This window comes from Canis lupus, chromosome 35 (genome assembly GCF_003254725.2).
Source record: "Canis lupus dingo isolate Sandy chromosome 35, ASM325472v2, whole genome shotgun sequence".
Lineage (NCBI taxonomy): Eukaryota > Metazoa > Chordata > Mammalia > Carnivora > Canidae > Canis > Canis lupus.
Window position 1 is genome coordinate 24,691,795 of NC_064277.1, and position 19,904 is coordinate 24,711,698.

Here is a 19,904-nt window from a genome sequence, read left to right on the forward strand (position 1 = left end):
CTGCTACATAAGCTTCCAGATGAGAATACAGCCTAGTAGGCATCTTGATTGAAGCCCTCTGAGAACCTAAGCAGATGACCTAGCTAAGTCTTCCCCAGACTTCCCATCATTTACTATCCTGAAGTAATAGATGTGTATTATTCCAGATACTAAGTTTCTGGTCTTACTTTGTGTAAGTTATCCAACTGAGTAAAACTTTAAAGAGCTTACTGGTTTCATTCAGTGATTCATAAATCAGGCAGCATCCAATCTAGCAGACAGAAATAATAAAGTAGTTTGGAGGGTCTGGTCCTACTCCCACGTGGAGGAGGCCATTCTGCATCTTCCTGGGTTGAATTCGTGGGAGCCTAAAGGACTAGGAATGGGATCAAATGGGCGTTCAGCACTAGCAACACCAAGCCGGGGGATATGGGGTTGAGGAAGTTCCCCAACACACTTTGTTCCCAGCAGCAGGATTATTGGGATTAAGTAAAAGTACCGTTAGTCTCTTCCATTAGACTATGAGAGCAAGGATAATGTCTTACTCCTTTTTCCTTTCCAGATGCCTGAAACAGTTCTTGACAAATAAGTACTTATTCAACAGTTATTATTTATTGCACCAATAAACACTGCTTTTTTTTTTCAAACATTTTATTTATTTCAGAGAGAGAGAGAGCACAAGCAGGGCGAGGGGCAGAGGGAGAAGCAGACTCTTCACTGAGTGTGGAGCTTGACGTGGGGATCCATCCCAGGACCCCGGAACTATGACCAGAACCAAAGGCAGATGCTCAACTGACTGAGCCACCCACACACCTCACATCATTAGACACTATTATAGCTACTTTCGATTGTCCAAGTGCTTGTAGGTCAAGTGTGGAACTGACCAGATAAAGCAAATGAGACTTAACCCAAGGGCAAGTTTTGTGGAAAGAAATGAGTATCAAGAAGTATTAGACATGCAAAAGCAAAATCTTGTGAGGATTTGAATCGAATATCTTTTGCTTACCAGATAAGTAGGATGGATTGCAAAGCAACAACCTATTGTCCTAAAAAATAGTTTATTAGATGTGCACCTATGGATAACATTTAGGGGCATGCCAGTACACTTTTAGAATTTTTTAAAAAGATTTTTATTCATTTATTTGAGAGGGAATGAGAGAGAGCACAAGAACAGGGGGAGGGAAAAGCAGACTCTCCGTTGAGCAGGGAGCCTGATGTTGCCGCTCCATCCTAGGACACCAGGATCATAACCTGGCACTGTAAAGCTGGAAAATACAGTGATGATCAAAATAAAGCAAAACAGAAAAATACATCTGTCAAGGGACTTACATTCCAGTGGGTGTTAGGGTGACGATAAGCAAAAGAAGAGGTAGAAATATACAGCATGTCAGGTCCTGGTCCATATTGTGAAGACAAATAGAGTAGTAAGTAGGAATGGGAGATTGCGGTGAGGTTGCTCAATGATAAAGATGACTATCAATGACAGCCCCACTGACAAGGTGAGTGCTCAGTCTTAGGATCCCCCTGTCCCTCCTTACAAAGCTCAGAGATCCTAACCCAGGAAAGAAGCAGGCACTCACCCACCCCACAGCTGTCCTGACTTGCTTCCATCCTCTGCGCTTGCCCTCTCAAAGATGAACCTCAGGCTCACTTTCAAGGGTTCCCAGTGTAGGAACAGGTTCGGCCTCGGGTTACCTTCCTCAGGTTACTAGCTAGGGCGCAACTGCCCACAAGTTTCAGCTGCTCTAGTTAACTAAGGAAAGTGTTCCAAGCTAGGTAATGAGAAAAACAATGAGTAAAACTCTGAGAACATCACCATGGGTCATTTGAGTGAAAGTGTGTGTGTTGTGGCGGGGGAGTTCACGTTTATGTACTTGTTTGTATACAGAAGTTCCAGACGGTTACACACAAAACTAATGAACGTGGTTCCCTGTTACTGAACGGGAGAGCTGGGCGTTGAGGACTATGTTGGCAGCAGAACTGTTTTTTGTGTTCTTTGTGCATGCAATTGTGAGTCCCTCGCAACAGGCTGCCTAATGGAAACCACGCAAGCCGTTTTAGCTGCATTATCCCGAACGGCCAGCAGGTGACGACAGCGTGTAGCTCGCTCCCGCCGGTGGGGAAGGGGGTGGAAGGAGGAGACAGGCCAGGGGCCCCCGCCTCAGGCCCACCCCTCTTCCTGTTCCTCAGCTCAGTGGCGCGAATTTCTGTGTCTCGATTCCTCCGTGGCACCCTTTGTTGACCAAAAGAGAAATAGATTCTTTAAGTGGGCCGACTTTTTAAAGAACTTTGTTGAGGGCGAGGGTGCAGGGGAGGCAGGCAAGCAAAGGAGTGTGACCATATTGAAGCCTACCTCAAATCTCTGGGAATGACCAACATCCTGTCCACGCTGTTTCACTCTCCAGGCTTCATCCGGCAGGAGGGGGACAGTGTGAGGAAATCAGCAGCACGTCATTTCATTCATGAATATTGTCACAAACGTCCCAACAGATACAGAGGTCAACAGAATACAGGATCCTCACACCTAAAACCACTTGGAAGGGATCATTTGTAACATCATCCAAAAAAACCCCCCAAATCCTCAACTGCCTCAAATACTTATTTGATAAAATACAATGATTTTATCTGAATTAGGATTCCATTGGTATTGCTATGTCTTCCAAATCTGTTTTAATTCATAGCGCTTAACCAGATCTCCAAATAGTCAAGTTTGCTATTTGGAAAAGGATGGAGAAACTATAATCTGGGTGATGGCAATTCTCATTGTTCACGGATTGTCTTTCCTTGTAGACCCTTTCTGTGAAAAGTGCTGAGGAGAAGCTGTTTTCTAAAAAACAGAGGTAATATCATACTGATATTTTCTGCTCATATCCCATTCAACATGAAAGTTAGCATCTTTAACTTTATAATTGAAACACTTTTCTTTTGAAAAGCTTAGTTTTTTACACAAGAAGCAAACAAACTTGTTTTTGATATCTATAGACAAGATAGGAAAGATATCTTAACACTTTCATTGTTTTGAACTAGAAATCAAAAGGAAAGAGAGAAGAAAAGAAGGTTTGAACCGAAAAATCTGACCTCAGTTCAGATCAAGGTCAGATTTCAGTGGAAACACTTTTCCATCTCTTCTTCATTTTCAGTTGACACATTCACTAATATCTTCTCCTTCCCAAATTAAAGAACAAAGAATCTCTAGAAGTCTTGATGTTGTGAAACAGCTTAAGAAAAAATGCCTCCTCTAATGAGGTATAACTTAGCACACTTCTTCATGGCTAGTACTTCGGTTTCTTGTTTTAAAAGTCTTTCTCTAGAGTTATATTTTCCTATTTTATCTTTCGAAGGCCTTAGTGGTTTTCTATTTACATTCAGGGGTCCTCCTCCCACAACCGCCCCATAACCGGTTGCCCTGATCAATTTTTTTGTGCAGTCTATCTCTTTCTCACTAATCTGAAATCTCACCTCTTTCTTTTCTGAAGTTTCAACAAAAAGTTAGATGCGATCCTTGGCTTTCTATCTAATTCAGTTGGTAAATGTGTCCATCTCTGTGCAGTACCACATAGTATTTTATAAGTCTTTTATCACTAAATCATATTCTACCTTTTATTGGGATTTCCTTGGATTTTTTTTAATCACTTAGCTCTTCAAATAAATGTTAGAATTAACTTCCAAATTCCAAAACTAACATTAGGATTTTGACTGGAAATACCTTGAACAATTATGCCAATTTTAGGAGAACTGACACCTTCATGCTATTTCATATTTCTTGTCCATGAACATATTCTATCTTTTCATTTAATGTCTTTAAATAAGAGTCTGATAGCATTGGACCTCTTCTTAATCGTATAATGCAGCTATTATGTCGTTCTATATATAGGTTTAATAATTTTTGAAAAAATTTGTTGTTATACAAAAATTCAATTAATTTTTGTAAATTGAGAAATAAACAATGGCCTAAAATCAAAATACACTCTTTTCCACATATAGCTTCTCCATGACGATGATGATTTGCCCGTTTTCCATGTCTCTGTTATATTTTAAGGGCATGCAAAATCTTTTTAGTTATGGAAAATAGCTCATAACCCAGAATCCACTGCTTTTCTGGTTCTATTGTGAGGTCATCTATATACTGTGTGACTTGTAAAGTTATGTGGCACCAAGACACCCTAAATAAAATACTGGGAGAAAGAAAAAGTAGTGATTAGATTAAATAGGAAACGCGTGAAATATCACAGGAGGAGACAAAGGTAAACAAGACAATTTTTCTCAACTCAGTTATCTAAAAATCATTTCACCAAGTGATCAATTCTTAAGAACTGTTGAAACTTTGTGTATCAATTTTATAGTAACTTACATTAGCACAGTTTAACTTGTATTTGCAAATTTCTGAGATTAAGTCAACGGACTTTCATTGTGTATTTTTTATGACAGCCTTTTAAAGAACATTCAAACTGTCTCTGTTCCTGTTGCCTGCCCATCCTCCTAAAAAGAGAATGTGCAGGAGGGAAGAAGGAAAACAAAAACTTAGAGAACATTGAGAAACAGAGGAATGCAAAGGCCTAAATCCCTCAGGTCAAGACTTTCCACATATCTCTTAAGCCAGCTAGTGAATCTAATTAAAATTGTTTTAACTTTACATAAAAAAAAAAATAAACCATTTTTGGAAAATCAATAAAATTTAATAGAGTCATCTCAGTGTCCACCAGCAGAGGCATTCTTCCCTTGAATACTTTTAAAACAAAACTTTTAAAAACAAAAACCCCAAAATCCAATGAACTCAACAGAATGAGCCCTGAGTTGCAAGGATGGAAAGTGAGCTTTTTTGGAGCTGGTGATTAAGCCCTCATAGCAGAGGGACCATTCAATTTCTGCCTCTCTGTTCTTTAATCAATGTTTTTTGGCAATGGCAGGGGTTACAGGTCTTTGTCACTATTCAGTATATACACATTATCCAGCTGAACGGGACTCCAATAACTTGCCAGACTGCTACATGCCGCTTTAACTGAGTCTCCCAGTAACTAACTGATAAGGTTGCCACTCATGAAGGCTGTGGTACGTATGAAGACTAGTGAGTCCCATGGTCATCTTTGCATTACCTTATCTTTTCTATGTAAGGTACTAAAATGGGTAAAAACCACGTCGTACGTATAAAGAATTCACTGAGTTCATAAATAAGCTTGCTAGCAGTGGCATGAGAATGAAGTATACCAAATCTAGAATAAGTATCTATCTCCGTGAAGTCCCATATCTGCCTCATCCATGACAAAATGGATCCAAGAATACTTAGCAGCATCAGTATCCAGGTCAGCTCTGGTGAGCTAAGTCTATATTGAATAGCTTGTGTGAAAACTCTACCAGCACCACCTTGGCCACCCTACTTATAAATTGCTTGGTCAGTAAGAAGGGCGCTGAGAAAAGGCATTTAATCACATACACATGGCTGGTGTTGCATGCCTGATGACTGATAGCCTCCTTGGAAGTGCGAACCTTTTAGTTGGTATTAACACGGATCAACATTATTCTTATACCTTGGAACCATTCTGAGTGCGTCCCTATCACTCTTCCCCCAAACTAGTCAACAAACCTCCATTTTGTCCCCTTCAATCTCTGCCTAGCCAGACAAGTCATTACCCACACACATGAATCAGTTTAGATCAATATCTTAGATCATTTCTCTTCCCAGCAAAAGTAAACAATGAGATGCAATGCTCCCGATTCTTCGCAGTGGCAGCAATTCTCTCTTCCCTCTTGTCTTTCATGGATACTCCTGAGTAGTACATTGTTATTACTGTTTCTAATACTGCTGTTAGGATTGGTGTCAGCAGTGGTATTAGCTCACATATTTTGAATACTTACTATATGCAAGGCATTGTTCCAGGCATGTTAAGAATATTAATTCATGAGAACCACTACTATATTCCCCTTTTAAACGAGGAAAAAAGCTAGAGAAACTAATGTGTAAATGCAAATTTTAAGTGGCATGGCCTAGTTTCAAAACTGGTCTTTCTCAATCAACAATTTATAGGAAACTCCTCGTTTTTAATAATAATAAGTATAACTATATTTCACAAGTAGAAATAAATGGAGTGTGAACTGCCTGCTCTAACAATTTTTTTCTTCAGGACAGGGCCTATGTGGTGGGCCTTGTATATATGACTTCCACATGACAATCAAATGCTGTTGTATGCTTCATAGTTTGCAGATCTGATGGTGTGCAAGCAGTAGGAACACAAACAACACGTGCATTTGGTTTCCCAAAATCAAGTATATAGTATAGTTTCCATAGTAAATGAGAACAGATCCATTTACAAAGACTAGAAAAAATATTAATAACATGCAAAACAAGTTCTTCAGGAATCCTTTTTTTAAATTAAAATTGAAAAACTTCAGTCTACAGTTAAGTGCAAAATGAAAATATGCCTTCATGCTATGCAGACTCAAAATGGAATGGCATATACAACATTTGGGGGAAGTTTCAAGGAAAGTGACAATTCGAAATTAAAGCTAAGAATAAATCATTCAGGTCCATGGATAGTTTGTAAATATAGTTACTACTAATTGGATATTTACCATTTATTATCAAAACTTGAAAATAATATTAGCCAAAATCATATCACAATGCAATTAAGTTTAACATACCAAAGGTATAATGATGTATATCTGCGTGGTCTCTAGATATAGGGCCATTGATCTTTCCATAGGCTTTGTCAGTGGGTCTCTATTAATTCACTGGGGAATGGGTGCCTTGATTTCAACAACTATTGGAGATTAGTTTAAAAAAAATAATGGGGCACCTGGGTGGCTCAGTGGTTGAACCTCTGCCTTTGGCTCAGGTCCTGATCCTGGGATCCTTGGATCAAGTCCCATATCAGGCTCCTCGCAGGAAGCCTGCTTTTCCCTCTATGTCTCTGTCTCTCTGATGAATTTATAATAAAATATTTTTAAAAATGATAATTTTAACAAATATAACAAAATAATGTACGCAGTAGAAAAATAAAATATAATCATTTGACATGGCTGGAAAAAGGATTCCTTACAAACAACTAGTTCTACCAACACAGTGTTCAAAGCGTCATTCTGGCTTGTGATTTCCAAGGAAGCCCTGTCAAATAGTCATGAGTACTTTCATCAACAAATTCTATTTATTTTGTGATATGCTATTTCACAATGTACACTTTTGTAAACGACATACTATGTTAGTTTAGCTTTGAACCAGTTCTTCTGAAGCTGATTAGCAATGGGTTAAAGTGATAACAGCTCTATCAAGGTGCAAATAACCCCAAAGATGAAAATTTGATTTATTTACCTGTTTTGTTTATGGTTTAGGTAGTTTAACTTTCTGAGTAAAGGAGAATTGGCTGGGAACTTTTCAACTTTGTAGCTTTCAAAAACTTAGTCTTTAAAGATTTTCTAATAATGGACTATTGCATATGACTCATCCTCTGTCTCAATCTCTGTCCTTTTCCCACAAATTCTCAATTTTTATTCTGATTTCTATAGCCTAAAAGACAAATAACAACAAAAAAGTATCTAGCTTGCAAATTATCATCTGATTATTTGGATTAATGGAGGATGGGGGCTCATGTGACACATGACAGAGGAAGTGACAAAAATTATTTACATTCTTATTTACAGATACTCAGTTATCATTAGTTTGGGATGGAGATGAAGGAAACAACTTTTTTTTTCTGACTGTACATTTTCTATGTGGAAACCTACAACAAAACAGTAGCAGTTCATACCGATATATATGGAACTAACTATATGCAAGATTGAAGTGGGAATTGAAACATGAGTAGGATTTGAGTCAACAAATAAGTATATATTTGATACCGGATTTAACAAAATACGGTCTTAGGTGTCACCACTATACTAAATTTAGATTCGTTTTAGATAAATTAGGTAATGTATTTAAATTAAATCCACTTAAAATAATTATCTAAACCCAAAACCAGCCATAGTGGAAACTTCCAAATGCTTTGGATCATGACTTTTTAGCTCAGAGATACAGAATATTGAATAGTTTTAATAGAGAGACATTATTGTTGGGAGACTGGCTTTTATTTATGACAACCAAACTCACACGGAGTTTGCTCTCCCTCACTGGTTTCAGGCAAACAGGATTTAAAATACCAACGAAAGAAATTTAAAATATACCGATTTTTGTTTTGAGAAAGTCTAGGATAGATGCAATCAAGCTTCTTTGCCTTCATTGGACGCCCCCAGATAGTCCTGTCTCGTCCTGTAGCATTTCCTATTGTACGGATGTATGGCAAAGGGAAAGTACCGCCCTAATTAGTAAAGCATTGCTGCTCCTCAGGATGAAAATCACATCCTCCAGATTCCTTTCTCTCCAACAAAGTTCCAAGGGGAAATCATAAACGTCACTCCAGACAAGGGCAGAAAGCTATAATCAGGAAAACGAAAAGCATGATAGAGCACGCGAGACTATTCACTCCCGGGTGCTCGTGTGCGCTGGGCTCCGGGGCGGGAGGCGGCTGCCAGTGATCAGAGCGCGGGGAGGGATGGCGGCAAATTCAAACCGCCCGCGCAATCCCTGCAGGCGGGCGCCACGTCCAGCTTTCTTCCCCAGATAACTGAACTGCGGAGTTCTCGGAATTTCTTTCGAGTTTAGCGTTCTCTTCCATGGAGACTGAAGCCTAAGTTATCAGAACTAGTGGTAGAGCATTTTTCAAGAGTTCCCAACGGACAGTGACAAGCTCAGGGCGTTGCTAGTTTGCACAAAAGAGTTCCAAAGCTTTGCCAGGGCTTGGTAGTGTTACTTTGGTCATTTAGTTAAGGCGACAGAAGTCTGACCTTGTTTAATAATTGTCATACTTGGCAGACTACTGCAACGAGTTACAAGAGCGCAGCACGGAATAAAAAGGAACAGCTCTCTTTGAGAATATGGGTGGCTCTTAAAAGAGCCGTTGTTTTTGAATTTGCAGCCAACTTACGGTTTACTTGGCGCTGGTGTACTTGGTGACGGCCTTGGTGCCCTCGGATACGGCGTGCTTGGCCAGCTCCCCGGGCAGCAGCAGGCGCACGGCCGTCTGGATCTCCCTGGACGTGATGGTCGAGCGCTTGTTGTAATGCGCCAGGCGCGACGCCTCGCCCGCGATGCGCTCGAAGATGTCGTTGACGAACGAGTTCATGATGCCCATGGCCTTGGACGAGATGCCCGTGTCGGGATGCACCTGCTTCAGCACCTTGTACACGTAGATGGAATAGCTCTCCTTGCGGCTGCGCTTGCGCTTCTTGCCGTCCTTCTTCTGCGCCTTAGTCACCGCCTTTTTGGAGCCCTTCTTCGGGGCCGGGGCGGACTTGGCTGGCTCGGGCATAATTCGCAAAAGCTCAAACGCCTTCTAAGAAAAAAACTAGTAAGTAAGTGAAAAAAAAGGTCATGGGTCCATTTTATATAGAACCTCTTATGCAAATAAGGTGTCAATGACAGTCCTGGATCTGATTGGTCGCCATTCAGGGTACCGTCAGACGTTAGTTCTGACCAACCATACTGCAATGTCCCCAACGTTGCGTTGCTATTGGTTAAAATGAGGCTGCAATCTTAGCCAATGAAAGATGTCCTTTTTCAAGCCCAATAAGGGTTATAAAAAGTGCTACCCCACCCCCACCCACCCCCTGCTCCCCTTCATTCCTATTTCTGAAGCTTCACGTTGTATTGCAGGAGAACCTTGATACTACGATGTCTGGGCGCGGGAAGCAGGGCGGCAAAGCTCGCGCCAAGGCCAAGACGCGCTCGTCGCGGGCCGGGCTCCAGTTCCCAGTGGGCCGCGTCCACCGCCTGCTCCGCAAGGGCAATTACTCGGAGCGGGTCGGGGCGGGCGCGCCGGTGTACCTGGCGGCCGTGCTGGAGTACCTGACGGCCGAGATCCTGGAGCTGGCGGGCAACGCGGCCCGCGACAACAAGAAGACGCGCATCATCCCGCGCCACCTGCAGCTGGCCATCCGCAACGACGAGGAGCTCAACAAGCTGCTGGGCCGCGTGACCATCGCGCAGGGCGGCGTCCTGCCCAACATCCAGGCCGTGCTGCTGCCCAAGAAGACCGAGAGCCACCACAAGGCCAAGAGCAAGTAGTGGCTGGCCTACATAAAACCTTTCACGGTAGTTGGAGCAAGTCGAATCCAAACAAAAGGCTCTTTTCAGGGCCACCTACGTTTTCTGGGAAAGAGCTTGACATGGTTGATACTTTCACTATTCTAGGTTGGAAGAGCGCCATAGATTTAAAGCAAGAAATCCGCGGTAATTGGAAACGGACTTCAAACGTATATTGCTCAATTGTTCACCTTGTCCCTGTGCGTCCACAGGAAGCTATTAGATTTTGTCCGTTAGTGAAATTTTTTGGTGCAGAAAAGTTGCACCGGCCGCGTTTACCGGCCGGCTCCGCCAGAAGCTGGCCACCAAGGCGGCCCCCGCAAGAGCGCGCCGGCCACCGGCGGCGTCAAGAAGCCGCACCGCTACCGGCCCGGCACGGTGGCCCTGCGCGAGATCCGGCGCTACCAGAAGTCCACGGAGCTGCTGATCCGCAAGCTGCCGTTCCAGCGCCTGGTGCGCGAGATCGCGCAGGACTTCAAGACCGACCTGCGCTTCCAGAGCTCGGCCGTCATGGCGCTGCAGGAGGCGTGCGAGGCCTACCTGGTGGGGCTCTTCGAGGACACCAACCTCTGCGCCATCCACGCCAAGCGCGTCACCATCATGCCCAAGGACATCCAGGTCCCCTACAGGTCACTGGAGAGCTTCGTTACAGGATTGTCTTCCCCCACCCGAAGGCTGTCAAGAGTCACACCCATTTTTCCCAACAGTACAGATGCTTGGAGACCCTGCCCTCACATTTAGGATGAGCCTAAAAACGTCAGGGTTGTGGCCTCAATGTATTTTCTATCCCTCCTTAAGGAAGTCAAAACATTTAAGGAATGTTTACCTTAACTATTGCCATTGAAATGTAAGGTGTTGCTAGTCACACAGGCTGGTCTGCCTGACAGACTTAAAGGTACGTGCGTGCGGAGTAAAGAAAATACTAAAAAATGGAGGATTCTCGTATGGTTTGACCAAGGGCTGCTTACGAATGAAGGGTGGTGTGCTGTGGGCTACTGACAAACCTTGGGCCCTGGGCCAAGGTGGCAGGATTAGCTAATGGAGGAAAGTCCGTTGATGTGCATTACATCTTTTGTCGATGTTGTAATTAAACAAGGAAAAACCCTGCCAAAAGTTTTTGTTGCCCAGAGCACAGACTCTTGCCTCTGACTATTCAATGAACTCCTTTAACTGTCATCTCAAAAAAGAAAAAAAAAAAAAAGTGATCTTAGTTTTTTCTTGAATGTCATGGACACCTTTGCCTTACTGTTGACATTTATGGAAATCCTCAGAATAATATTTGAAGTGTATAAAATGCAAAAATTGCAAAAAATGTATCCCGTTACTCATCTGTTTTTAAAAATAAATTTGATAGGAGTGACGTATGTGCTTAATTATTAACACATTATGTAATGTAATCTTGATGAGCCTAATAGCCATCAATTATTAGATGAGTAAATAATGGTTCAAGATAATTTGGCAGTTATGAGAAATGAGATATCTGTGAATTCCATTGGGTGACAGTCACAGGTACTGAGGTTTGTGGCTTAAATTCATTGCAAAGGGAAATACTGAAATTCAGTCAGAGATAAATTATATTTTTCCCTATCTCAGCTCATGGTGTTCCTCCTCCTCCTCACCACCACCACCACCCCAACCATGCACTGCTGATTTTCATCCTCAGAGGTATTGTGTATATGAGCTCCAGGTTAAAAACCCTTGCTCTATAGTTTGTGCCCATTGATTTGCAACCTAATTATAATTTTTTCCCTGAAAATGTCTCTTTCTACCTGGGATTTCTTTAACACTTAAAGTCTAGTAATAAGTCGTATTAATATTCATATTCTTGTACTTAAAATATAACTTTTTTTAGGTAAAATATAACTTCTAATCCTAGTATAACTATGACTTCTTGGAATAAAATAAATGGTGACAACAATATCTAACAATGATAGGCACTCAAACGCACCCTCATAGTAAAATATTTGACTTTTTGATGGGCTTTTTAGAAGCTGTGTAACCCAAATAATTTTACTCATTATTCAATTGTTCTGTCTTTAAATATGTCTTCCAATTAAAGGGAAAGAAAAATAATTTTTCCTCTACTCTTCTGAGTGTTTGGCTGAGATCCCTTATAAATAAAAGTTTTCGCAAGAGAAAAGCACACAGAAGTTTATTCGCATTGTTAAACAACAAAAATTGAACTGAATAAATGTAAAGGTCAAGTTGGCTTTATTCGATGATTCAGGGATCAGGCAGCGTCCCATTCAGCAATAAAAAGGAGTTCTGCTGAGTTCCAGAAAAGGAAGTCTTTTAAAGGTGGAAAGGTAGCAGAAAAGGAAGATTTTTTAACAAGAGAAAAATCTAACTTAATAGCATTTGTACAGGGAATCCACACAGACATGGAAATTCCAAAGACAGTGAAGGCAAAACAAGGCATATTATCTCATTCTGAACTAAGGAGAAGGGGTCTAGGATTTCCAAGGGAAGGAATGCCCTTCACAGTCTGATAAGAAGATAAGAAGAGCAGATGTTTGGTAATTAGATGTTTGCCCTGCCGTACAGGTGAGTCACTCAGATAAAATTGATCTCTGTTAATAACCGTCTTCTGTCAAAGACTAATTTAGTTTAGTTTTGTTTTGTTTTTGTTTGTTTGTTTGTTTGTTTTTAAGATTCTTTTTGTTTGTTTGTTTGTTTTTAAGATTCTTCTACGTAGTTAAGGGAGAGACAAAGTTTCTCTGAGCCCTCAGGGTCTAATTGCCTTCTCCTACAAATGATCTCATCAAAGCGGCAGCTCCTGGGGCATCCTGACCTTGGCCCCTTTAAGGCAAAGACAAAAGGTGAGCGGAAGTCAGTTATGGGAAAGTTACCAGGAAAACAAGAATCAAGTATGTTAGGAAGATTTAAGGTGGTGCCTTCTCCATTGATATGGGTCTAAAGCTTTCGACTGGTGTTGGTGGGTGAACTGGGAGGCCCTGGGCCCTGAAGTCTGGATCCAACCCCTATCAAAGATGTTGTAGAAGACTCCAGGTCTCCTCTCAAGAAAGAATCCGAGGGCAGACACCCCACAGTGTATGAGGGGTGCAAGCAGGAAAGTTTATTAAAACAGAAGTATACTATCAAGAAGTGAGAGCATGGTGAGCTCAAGAAAGCAAGCTGTGTGAACTAGCGTTCGAGTTTCTATCTTTTATTGATGGTTGTTAAAAAGGGGCAGGATATTTATTACTTGGGGCTGGAAGCAGGGTTTCCTGCTTTTCTTCATTTTTTGACCAGGGGTATCCTGTGGTGGCTCCGCCACCTGGGGCCCATCCGGCTCCTCCTGGAGTGCTGCTAGGACAGGCCTGGACCCTCCCCAGGGCTAGCCACCACCTTCTCCTTGCTGGCCTCCAGCATCCAGTTAGAGCCTCACTAACTAACTGCCTGCTCCAACACTGGGATTAACCTTTGTCTTTCCTAGTAGAGAGGAAAGGAGGGGCAGCTTTGTAAATCTACTTCCTGCTTTTAGGGAAGTAAGCAGGGAGGCAATAGAGCTTTTCTTACATCTGCTTCACCTCAGACACTTTCAGCTCAAAATAAAACTTATGCCAGAGTGGAATGATTGTTTCCTGGGTAGCCTATTCTGCTTCCTTTCAATACTTAATGCTAATATTTTCTTAATATTTGTTAGTACAGTATTAGATCTGTATTTTAAAAAATCTGAAATCTGCTTTATATTTCTAATTAATATACAGAATGTTTTTAAACAAAAGGTGATAGCAAATTAAAGCTCTTTCTTTACAATACATTTAAGGCTTTTTTTTCCCATTTTAAATGGAATATTAAGTCTGGGTTAATGTAATTGAGCACTTTTTCTCATGTTTGTAGATATTTATATATCCATTACAGATGATTTGGATGATCTATCCAAGTTATATGGGCTTGTGAGAACCTTTTATGACAATACAGAGAGACATTAAGAAAACCACTTGGATGTGGTGGGGAGATTGGGGGGAAAGATTGCAAGAGGAGGGAAAGACAGTTATCCATTCATCCTTTAGCCTGATAACTGGCCCTGCCTTGGCTAGATTCTGGTCCTTTCCCTTTTTCTTCCAGGGGCCAGCTTATCTACCTACTGGTGAAAGTACACTCCATCGAGAATGTGATTATGTTCCCTAATCAATGTATTTGTGGGCTGCAACCCAAATCAAAGGGGAATAGGAGATCTGGATTTCTTTCATGGGGAATGACATCTAAAAGCAAACTGGAAGACGTTGACCTCAATGACCCTTCTTGGAAATAATATGCAACATAAACACTGAAAATTTGTATCATTGTACCGGAACTAAGGTGAGTTCTCTCCTGGGGGGGGGGGGGGGAGACCACAGATAGAAGCTGCACCAGGGGGTTGGCTGAGCATCTGACTCTTGATTTTGTCTCAGGTCCTGATGTCAGGGTCATGGGATCCAGCCCTGTATTGGGCTCTGTGCACAGCACAAATTCCGCTTGTCCCTCTCCCTCTGCTCTCCTCACCTCTAAAATAAGTAAACACTTAAAAAAGAAAGAAAAAGAAAGGAAAGGAAAGGAAAGGAAAGGAAAGGAAAGGAAAGGAAAGGAAAGGAGAAAGGGAAGGGAAAGGGAAAGGGAAAGGGAAAGGAAAAAAGAAAAAGAATGAAGCTGCACCAGGAGAGCTGTCCCACAAAGGAAGCTTTATGTGCAGCAAATAAGGAGATATGGGGAAAATCTTCCAAAGCCATGTCTCCTCAAACAAGTGTGAATGGGTTCCTTTTATTTGGGGCTAGGATGGATATTTAGAAAGGGGAGCCTTGTCATTGTATGCAATGGCAGCTAGATAGTAGCATATGCAATTTAAGGAAACACACCTAGACACTCTCTGTAAAAGAGCCTTGTGCTCCTCCAAAGGCAGAGATTTTAGTATTGCAATGAGGTACAGGTAACTGTTGGTGACTCCAGGGGTCACTCCACGGTCCACCTGTGCAGGTTGGAATCAGGATAAATTCAAACTGGTTTGGGTGGTCTGGGCAGTTGCTAATGCTTGAGGTGTAGTTTCAATTTCCCCGCCCGGGATATTATGCCCCTTGGGTCTTTTGCCTGAATTGAAAGATAAACTGGAAAGAAGAGCTGAAGGAAAAATGTGGGGCAAAGGTCAGTGGGTACAAGCAGGTGGGCAGTCAAGGTCAGGTCTTCGGGGCTAGCTGGTGACATTGTCACTTTCCTCCAGGAATGCATCACTTTCCTCCTAAATTTCCATCTGGTAAAGAATGAAAAGACCAAATTCTCTGCCAAAAATTTGGTTAAGGGTGACTCAGGAGGTTAAGAGTCTGCCTTGGGCTCAGGTCATGATCTCAGAGTCCTGAGATTGAGCCCCACGTCAGGCCCCCTGCTCAGTGGAAAGCCTGCTTCTCCCTCTCCCTCTCCCTTTGCCTTTCCCAGTGCATGCTTTCACTCTCTCAAGTAAATACAATCTTCAAAAAAATTTTTTTGGTTAAGATGAACCTCTGTGGATTTATTCTGAAGAGATATTTGGTCAACTGCATGAAGACATATGTTCAAGGTGATTGCACCATTTTTTAATACCAGATTTCATCAAATCTAAAACACCTAAGTAGGCAAGCAAAATAGATGATTATGTGCCAATAATCTGTTAAAAAATAAAATTCAACCAGGTAAGTTTGAAGATCTAATTGACTTCATTAAATGTTTCCCAATTGGGCAGCATCTGAGGAGCTGTACAAAATGGAATGTTGTTGCAAAAAAGGGTGAGGCAAGAAAATTATAAACAAAAGCAAAGAAAGGATTGTTTCAGGCCAGATCCACCTCTTAGGGGAAAGGCCAGGGGGTCTGATTATGCAGATTACCTTGTCTTCTTTTTGGGGGTGGAGAGGGGTCCCTGAGACAGATTACCTCTTTGGTGCTTCTCAGAAAATTTCTAATGGACTGGTAAAAATTTACATTTCTGGGGAAAGTTGAAACTACAATTCGATTCATGATTAAGCCCTGGTTGCTGACCTGGGTTTTTAACCTAAGTGACGCCATTTTGGGCCTGTGGTTTTCTTTTTAGCAAAAGAAATACCAACTATACGTATAATATGCTGTTCATTTTATATCACACACATTTTAGACTCAAAAATATGGTGGCATTAATTTGGAAACATGAGTTTTTTTTTTTGTTTTTTTTTTTTTTTTTTTAGATTTTGTTTATTCATGAGAGACACAGAGAAAGAGGCAGAGACACAGGTGGAGGGAGAAGCAGGCTCCCTGCGGGAAACCCAATATGGGACTTGATTCTAGGACCCCGGGATCACGACCTGAGTGGAAGACAGATGATCTAACACTGAGCCACCCACAGCCACCCAGGTATCCTTGGAAACATGAGTTTCAATGAAGAAGGTAATTAATTACAAAATTCTCCATAAAATGGAAAAATATCACCTATTGAAGATAAGTCATTCATTGCCTCAAAAACTACTAGGTCACACCAAGCTAGACATTGCACATACCAAGAGAATAAGACAACTTCCTTGCCTTTGTAGCCTATATATTCCAGCAAGAAACAAAATAAAATCTTTAAAAATATTACATTTTAGGTTGTGATCATAGCTGTAAGGAAAATTTAATCAGGTTCCTAGGCTATGGAGGCGCAGGAGCAGCTGTGCATGTTCCCTTTTGGGTGACAATAATCATTTCTTGGGCTGCTTGTAACAATTCACCACCAAGTCTTTCAATAATAGAAATGTATTCTTATACAGTTCTGCAGGTCAGAAGCTCAAGATCAAGGAGCTACTAGAGCTGTTCCTTCTGGAGGCTGCCAGGGAGAAACCATTCCATGCCTTGGGCCTAGCTCCTGGGGGTGGATAGTAACACTGTGTGTTCCTTGGCTTGTTTGCAGCTGCTTGCAACAGCTTATCTCCAATACCTACCTTAAGCTTCACCTAGCCTTCTTCCCTGTGTGTGCCCTCCTTCCACTTATAAGGACACCAATCATTAGATATAAGGTCCACACTAAATCCAGGATGATTTCATCTCAAGATCTTAATAAATACATCTGCAAAAACTCTATTTCTAAATAAAGTGACATTCAGAGGAAACCGAGGTAGATAATAAACCGGGAGTGGGGGAAGGAAACGATTCAACCCACTGCAACGACCCTGGAAAAATGCTGACCAGATGGTATTTAAGCAGAGAGTTGAATAATATCAGATGGTAAATTATGTCATTCTTTTGGGGGATGTATTTTTTTTGTTTGTTTGTGTGTCAAGTTTTTATTTAAATTCAAGTTTAGGTAGAGTATAATATTAGATTAGTATCAGGAGTGTAATTTAGTGATTCACCACTTAACACCCAGTGCTCATTACCACAAGTGCCCTCAATGCCCATCACCCAATTACCCTGTCCCCCCACCATCACCCTCAACAACCCTGTTTGTTCCTTCTAGTTAAGAGTCTGTTTTATGGTTTGCATCTCTTTTCCCCCATGCTTCTCTCTTTTGTTTCCTAAATTCCACAGATGAGTGAGACCATATGGTATTTGCCTTTTTCTGACTGACTTATTTCACTCATCATTATACCCTCTAGTCCCAGCCACAATCCTTTTGGTAAGATTTCATTCCTTTTGATGGCTGAGTAATATATATATATATATATATATATATATATATATATATATATATATAGTGTGTGTGTGTGTTTCTTGGAGATATATATATATATATATATATATATACCAACTTCAACTTCTTTTCCAGTCATCAACAGTGTAAGAGGATTCCCTTCTCCACATCCTCACCAACATCTGTTATTTCCTGACAGGTGTGCAGGAGGAAGTCTTCTAAGAAGATAATGCAAATACGTGAGGCCATCATATACATGAAATATTTCATCAGGATCAGAAAGCATAAGGAAGTTCAAGATCAAGTCTAAGATCAAGAATGTGTAGCAAAGATCAAGAGCAGAAGGAACAAGGGAAGAAAGTAAATTCACAGACACAGGCAGAGGTCAGATCATGCCAAGTTGAGTTTTGTAAATCATTTTATTTTTTTATTTATGAGAGACACACACACAGAGAGAGGCTGAGACACAGGCAGAGGGCAAAGGAGGCTCCATGCATGGAGCCCAACGTGGGACTCAATTCCAGGACTCCAGGATCACACCCTGAGCCAAAGGCTGATGCTTAACCGCTGAGCCACCCAGGCATCCCTGTAAATCATTTTAAATGACCATTCTAAGTTTTGAACACAGGAATGGCATACCCAACTCATGTTTCTTTGGAAGTTCACTAAGGCAAGTATGTGGTAAATACAAAGTTCAGAAGTAAAGCTACAAATTTGGAAAGTATTGTAATCTGTTCAAGAGATAGTGGTGGCTTGGCCTAGTGGTAGGCCTAAATACCTTGGTAGGCACAGGATATATTTTACAAGTGTAACTAAGAAAGTTTGCTGCTGATTTGAGGTGTACTGTGTTGAGGAGGAAAAAAGAATTTCCTTCTATCCTTTTGAGTTCTTGGCTAAGATTCCCATAATAAAAGACAGATTATTAAGAGAAAAACAACCAAAATTTTATCAACATGTATATACCTCATGTATACATGAAAGATAGAAAAATGAATAAACATTCCAAAATGGCCAAGCGACAGCCTTATTTATATACCATCTTCAGCTAAAGACAAAAGAAAGGGGTATGTGTTGGGACAAGGGGGTAGGAGGAGGACTGTTATGAGAAAAAATCAGGAAAAGCAAGACAAACAAAGATAAGGTTCGATATACACATTCAAGTAGGTGTCTTCTCCATTAAAATTCTCTTATATGTAGTCTTCCTTCCTGGTACTTAGAAATGGTGATTTCCTTTATAAATGTAAATATCTTTTACTAAAAAGTAACTTCTATTTTCAGGAACAACTGGGTGGCCCCGTGGTTGAGCATCTGCCTTTGGCTGAGGGCTTGATCCCTCATCCAGGGATTAAGTCCTACATCACGCTCCCGGGAGCCCACTTCTCCCTCTGCCTCTCTGTGTCTCTCATGAGCAAGCAAAACTCTTTTAAAAAGCAAAAATTAAAAAAAACTTCTATTTTCAGACATCTTCCTGTATATGCCGTTTCTCAAAAATAATCAGTTCAAAATAATCCCTATGACAAAGAAGCATAGTTTGGGGTGGCATATTCAACTACCCTTCAACTGTTGAAAGATACAAGGAAAATATCTTGATTTGAATGAAGTTTGTCTTGATCTATTAAAGTCAGGATTAGCAAACAGACCAAATAGCATTGTAATTTTACAAAATAATATACTGTAGGTTTATAGAAAAAGAAACGTCTTTGGATATCAATTTCAAAAACTATAAAGGGCCTGACCAAGTTTTCAGATATCAATCTATTGCTACTTTTATCATGACTAGTTGCTATGCAAAAATCTATAACATCAGATGAAGAGGGAGGCTACTGGTTGGTGGGAATTTTACTGATTTTTAAAGTAAAGAGAGTAGGATCTATAAAATGTATTCCAATGAATTAATGTTGGTGAAATATAATGAAGAAGGAAAACAATAAGCATGAAGCCAGAGTATTATGCTCATCACAGGCCAGTCTTCTAAAGAAATGGCAAAGACAGAAAGATATCTCACTTTTTTAGAGCTAAGTGGATACAACTCTACCCACATTAGGTAGGTTTTGTAATGTGGACTCAGATACCATCTGAAGTTAGGTCCATTTTCCTTTCAAGAAAGTGGCAAATAGAGTCCTGTTTTCCTTGACTCAGATCCTGAGTTAAGAGGTAGCCAAAGAGTTACTTAGCCATAAAAAGGATGGACATACATTTGGAAAGGACAGAGAAAGAAATTCTGAAAGA

The 19,904-nt window shown here is 40.9% G+C and overlaps 3 protein-coding genes across 3 annotated transcripts; 2 read left to right on the forward strand and 1 right to left on the reverse strand.

Annotated features, from left to right (window-relative positions):
- Nucleotides 1-6,221: 6,221 nt before the first annotated feature.
- LOC112674394 (histone H2B type 1-J) lies at nt 6,222-9,390 on the reverse strand. The gene has a single exon (XM_025470877.3). It carries the CDS (start codon nt 9,315-9,317, stop codon nt 8,937-8,939), a length of 381 nt encoding a protein of 126 aa, XP_025326662.1. The 5' UTR covers nt 9,318-9,390; the 3' UTR covers nt 6,222-8,936.
- A 220-nt stretch (nt 9,391-9,610) lies between these two features.
- LOC112674399 (histone H2A type 1-H) lies at nt 9,611-11,450 on the forward strand. Its single transcript, XM_025470884.3, has one exon. It carries the CDS (start codon nt 9,680-9,682, stop codon nt 10,070-10,072), a length of 393 nt encoding a protein of 130 aa, XP_025326669.2. The 5' UTR covers nt 9,611-9,679; the 3' UTR covers nt 10,073-11,450.
- LOC118349963 (histone H3-4-like) lies at nt 10,174-11,450 on the forward strand. The gene is given in 3 exon segments (XM_035710547.2): nt 10,174-10,260; nt 10,314-10,406; nt 10,409-11,450. Coding segments are annotated over 3 exon segments (603 nt in total). The 3' UTR covers nt 10,832-11,450.
- Nucleotides 11,451-19,904: the final 8,454 nt, after the last annotated feature.

Excerpts from the sequence above, each read along its gene's own strand:
- LOC112674399 (XM_025470884.3), top strand. The coding sequence starts at position 9,680 with ATGTCTGGGCGCGGGAAGCAGGGCGGCAAAGCTCGCGCCAAGGCCAAG.
- LOC112674394 (XM_025470877.3), bottom strand. The coding sequence starts at position 9,317 with ATGCCCGAGCCAGCCAAGTCCGCCCCGGCCCCGAAGAAGGGCTCCAAA.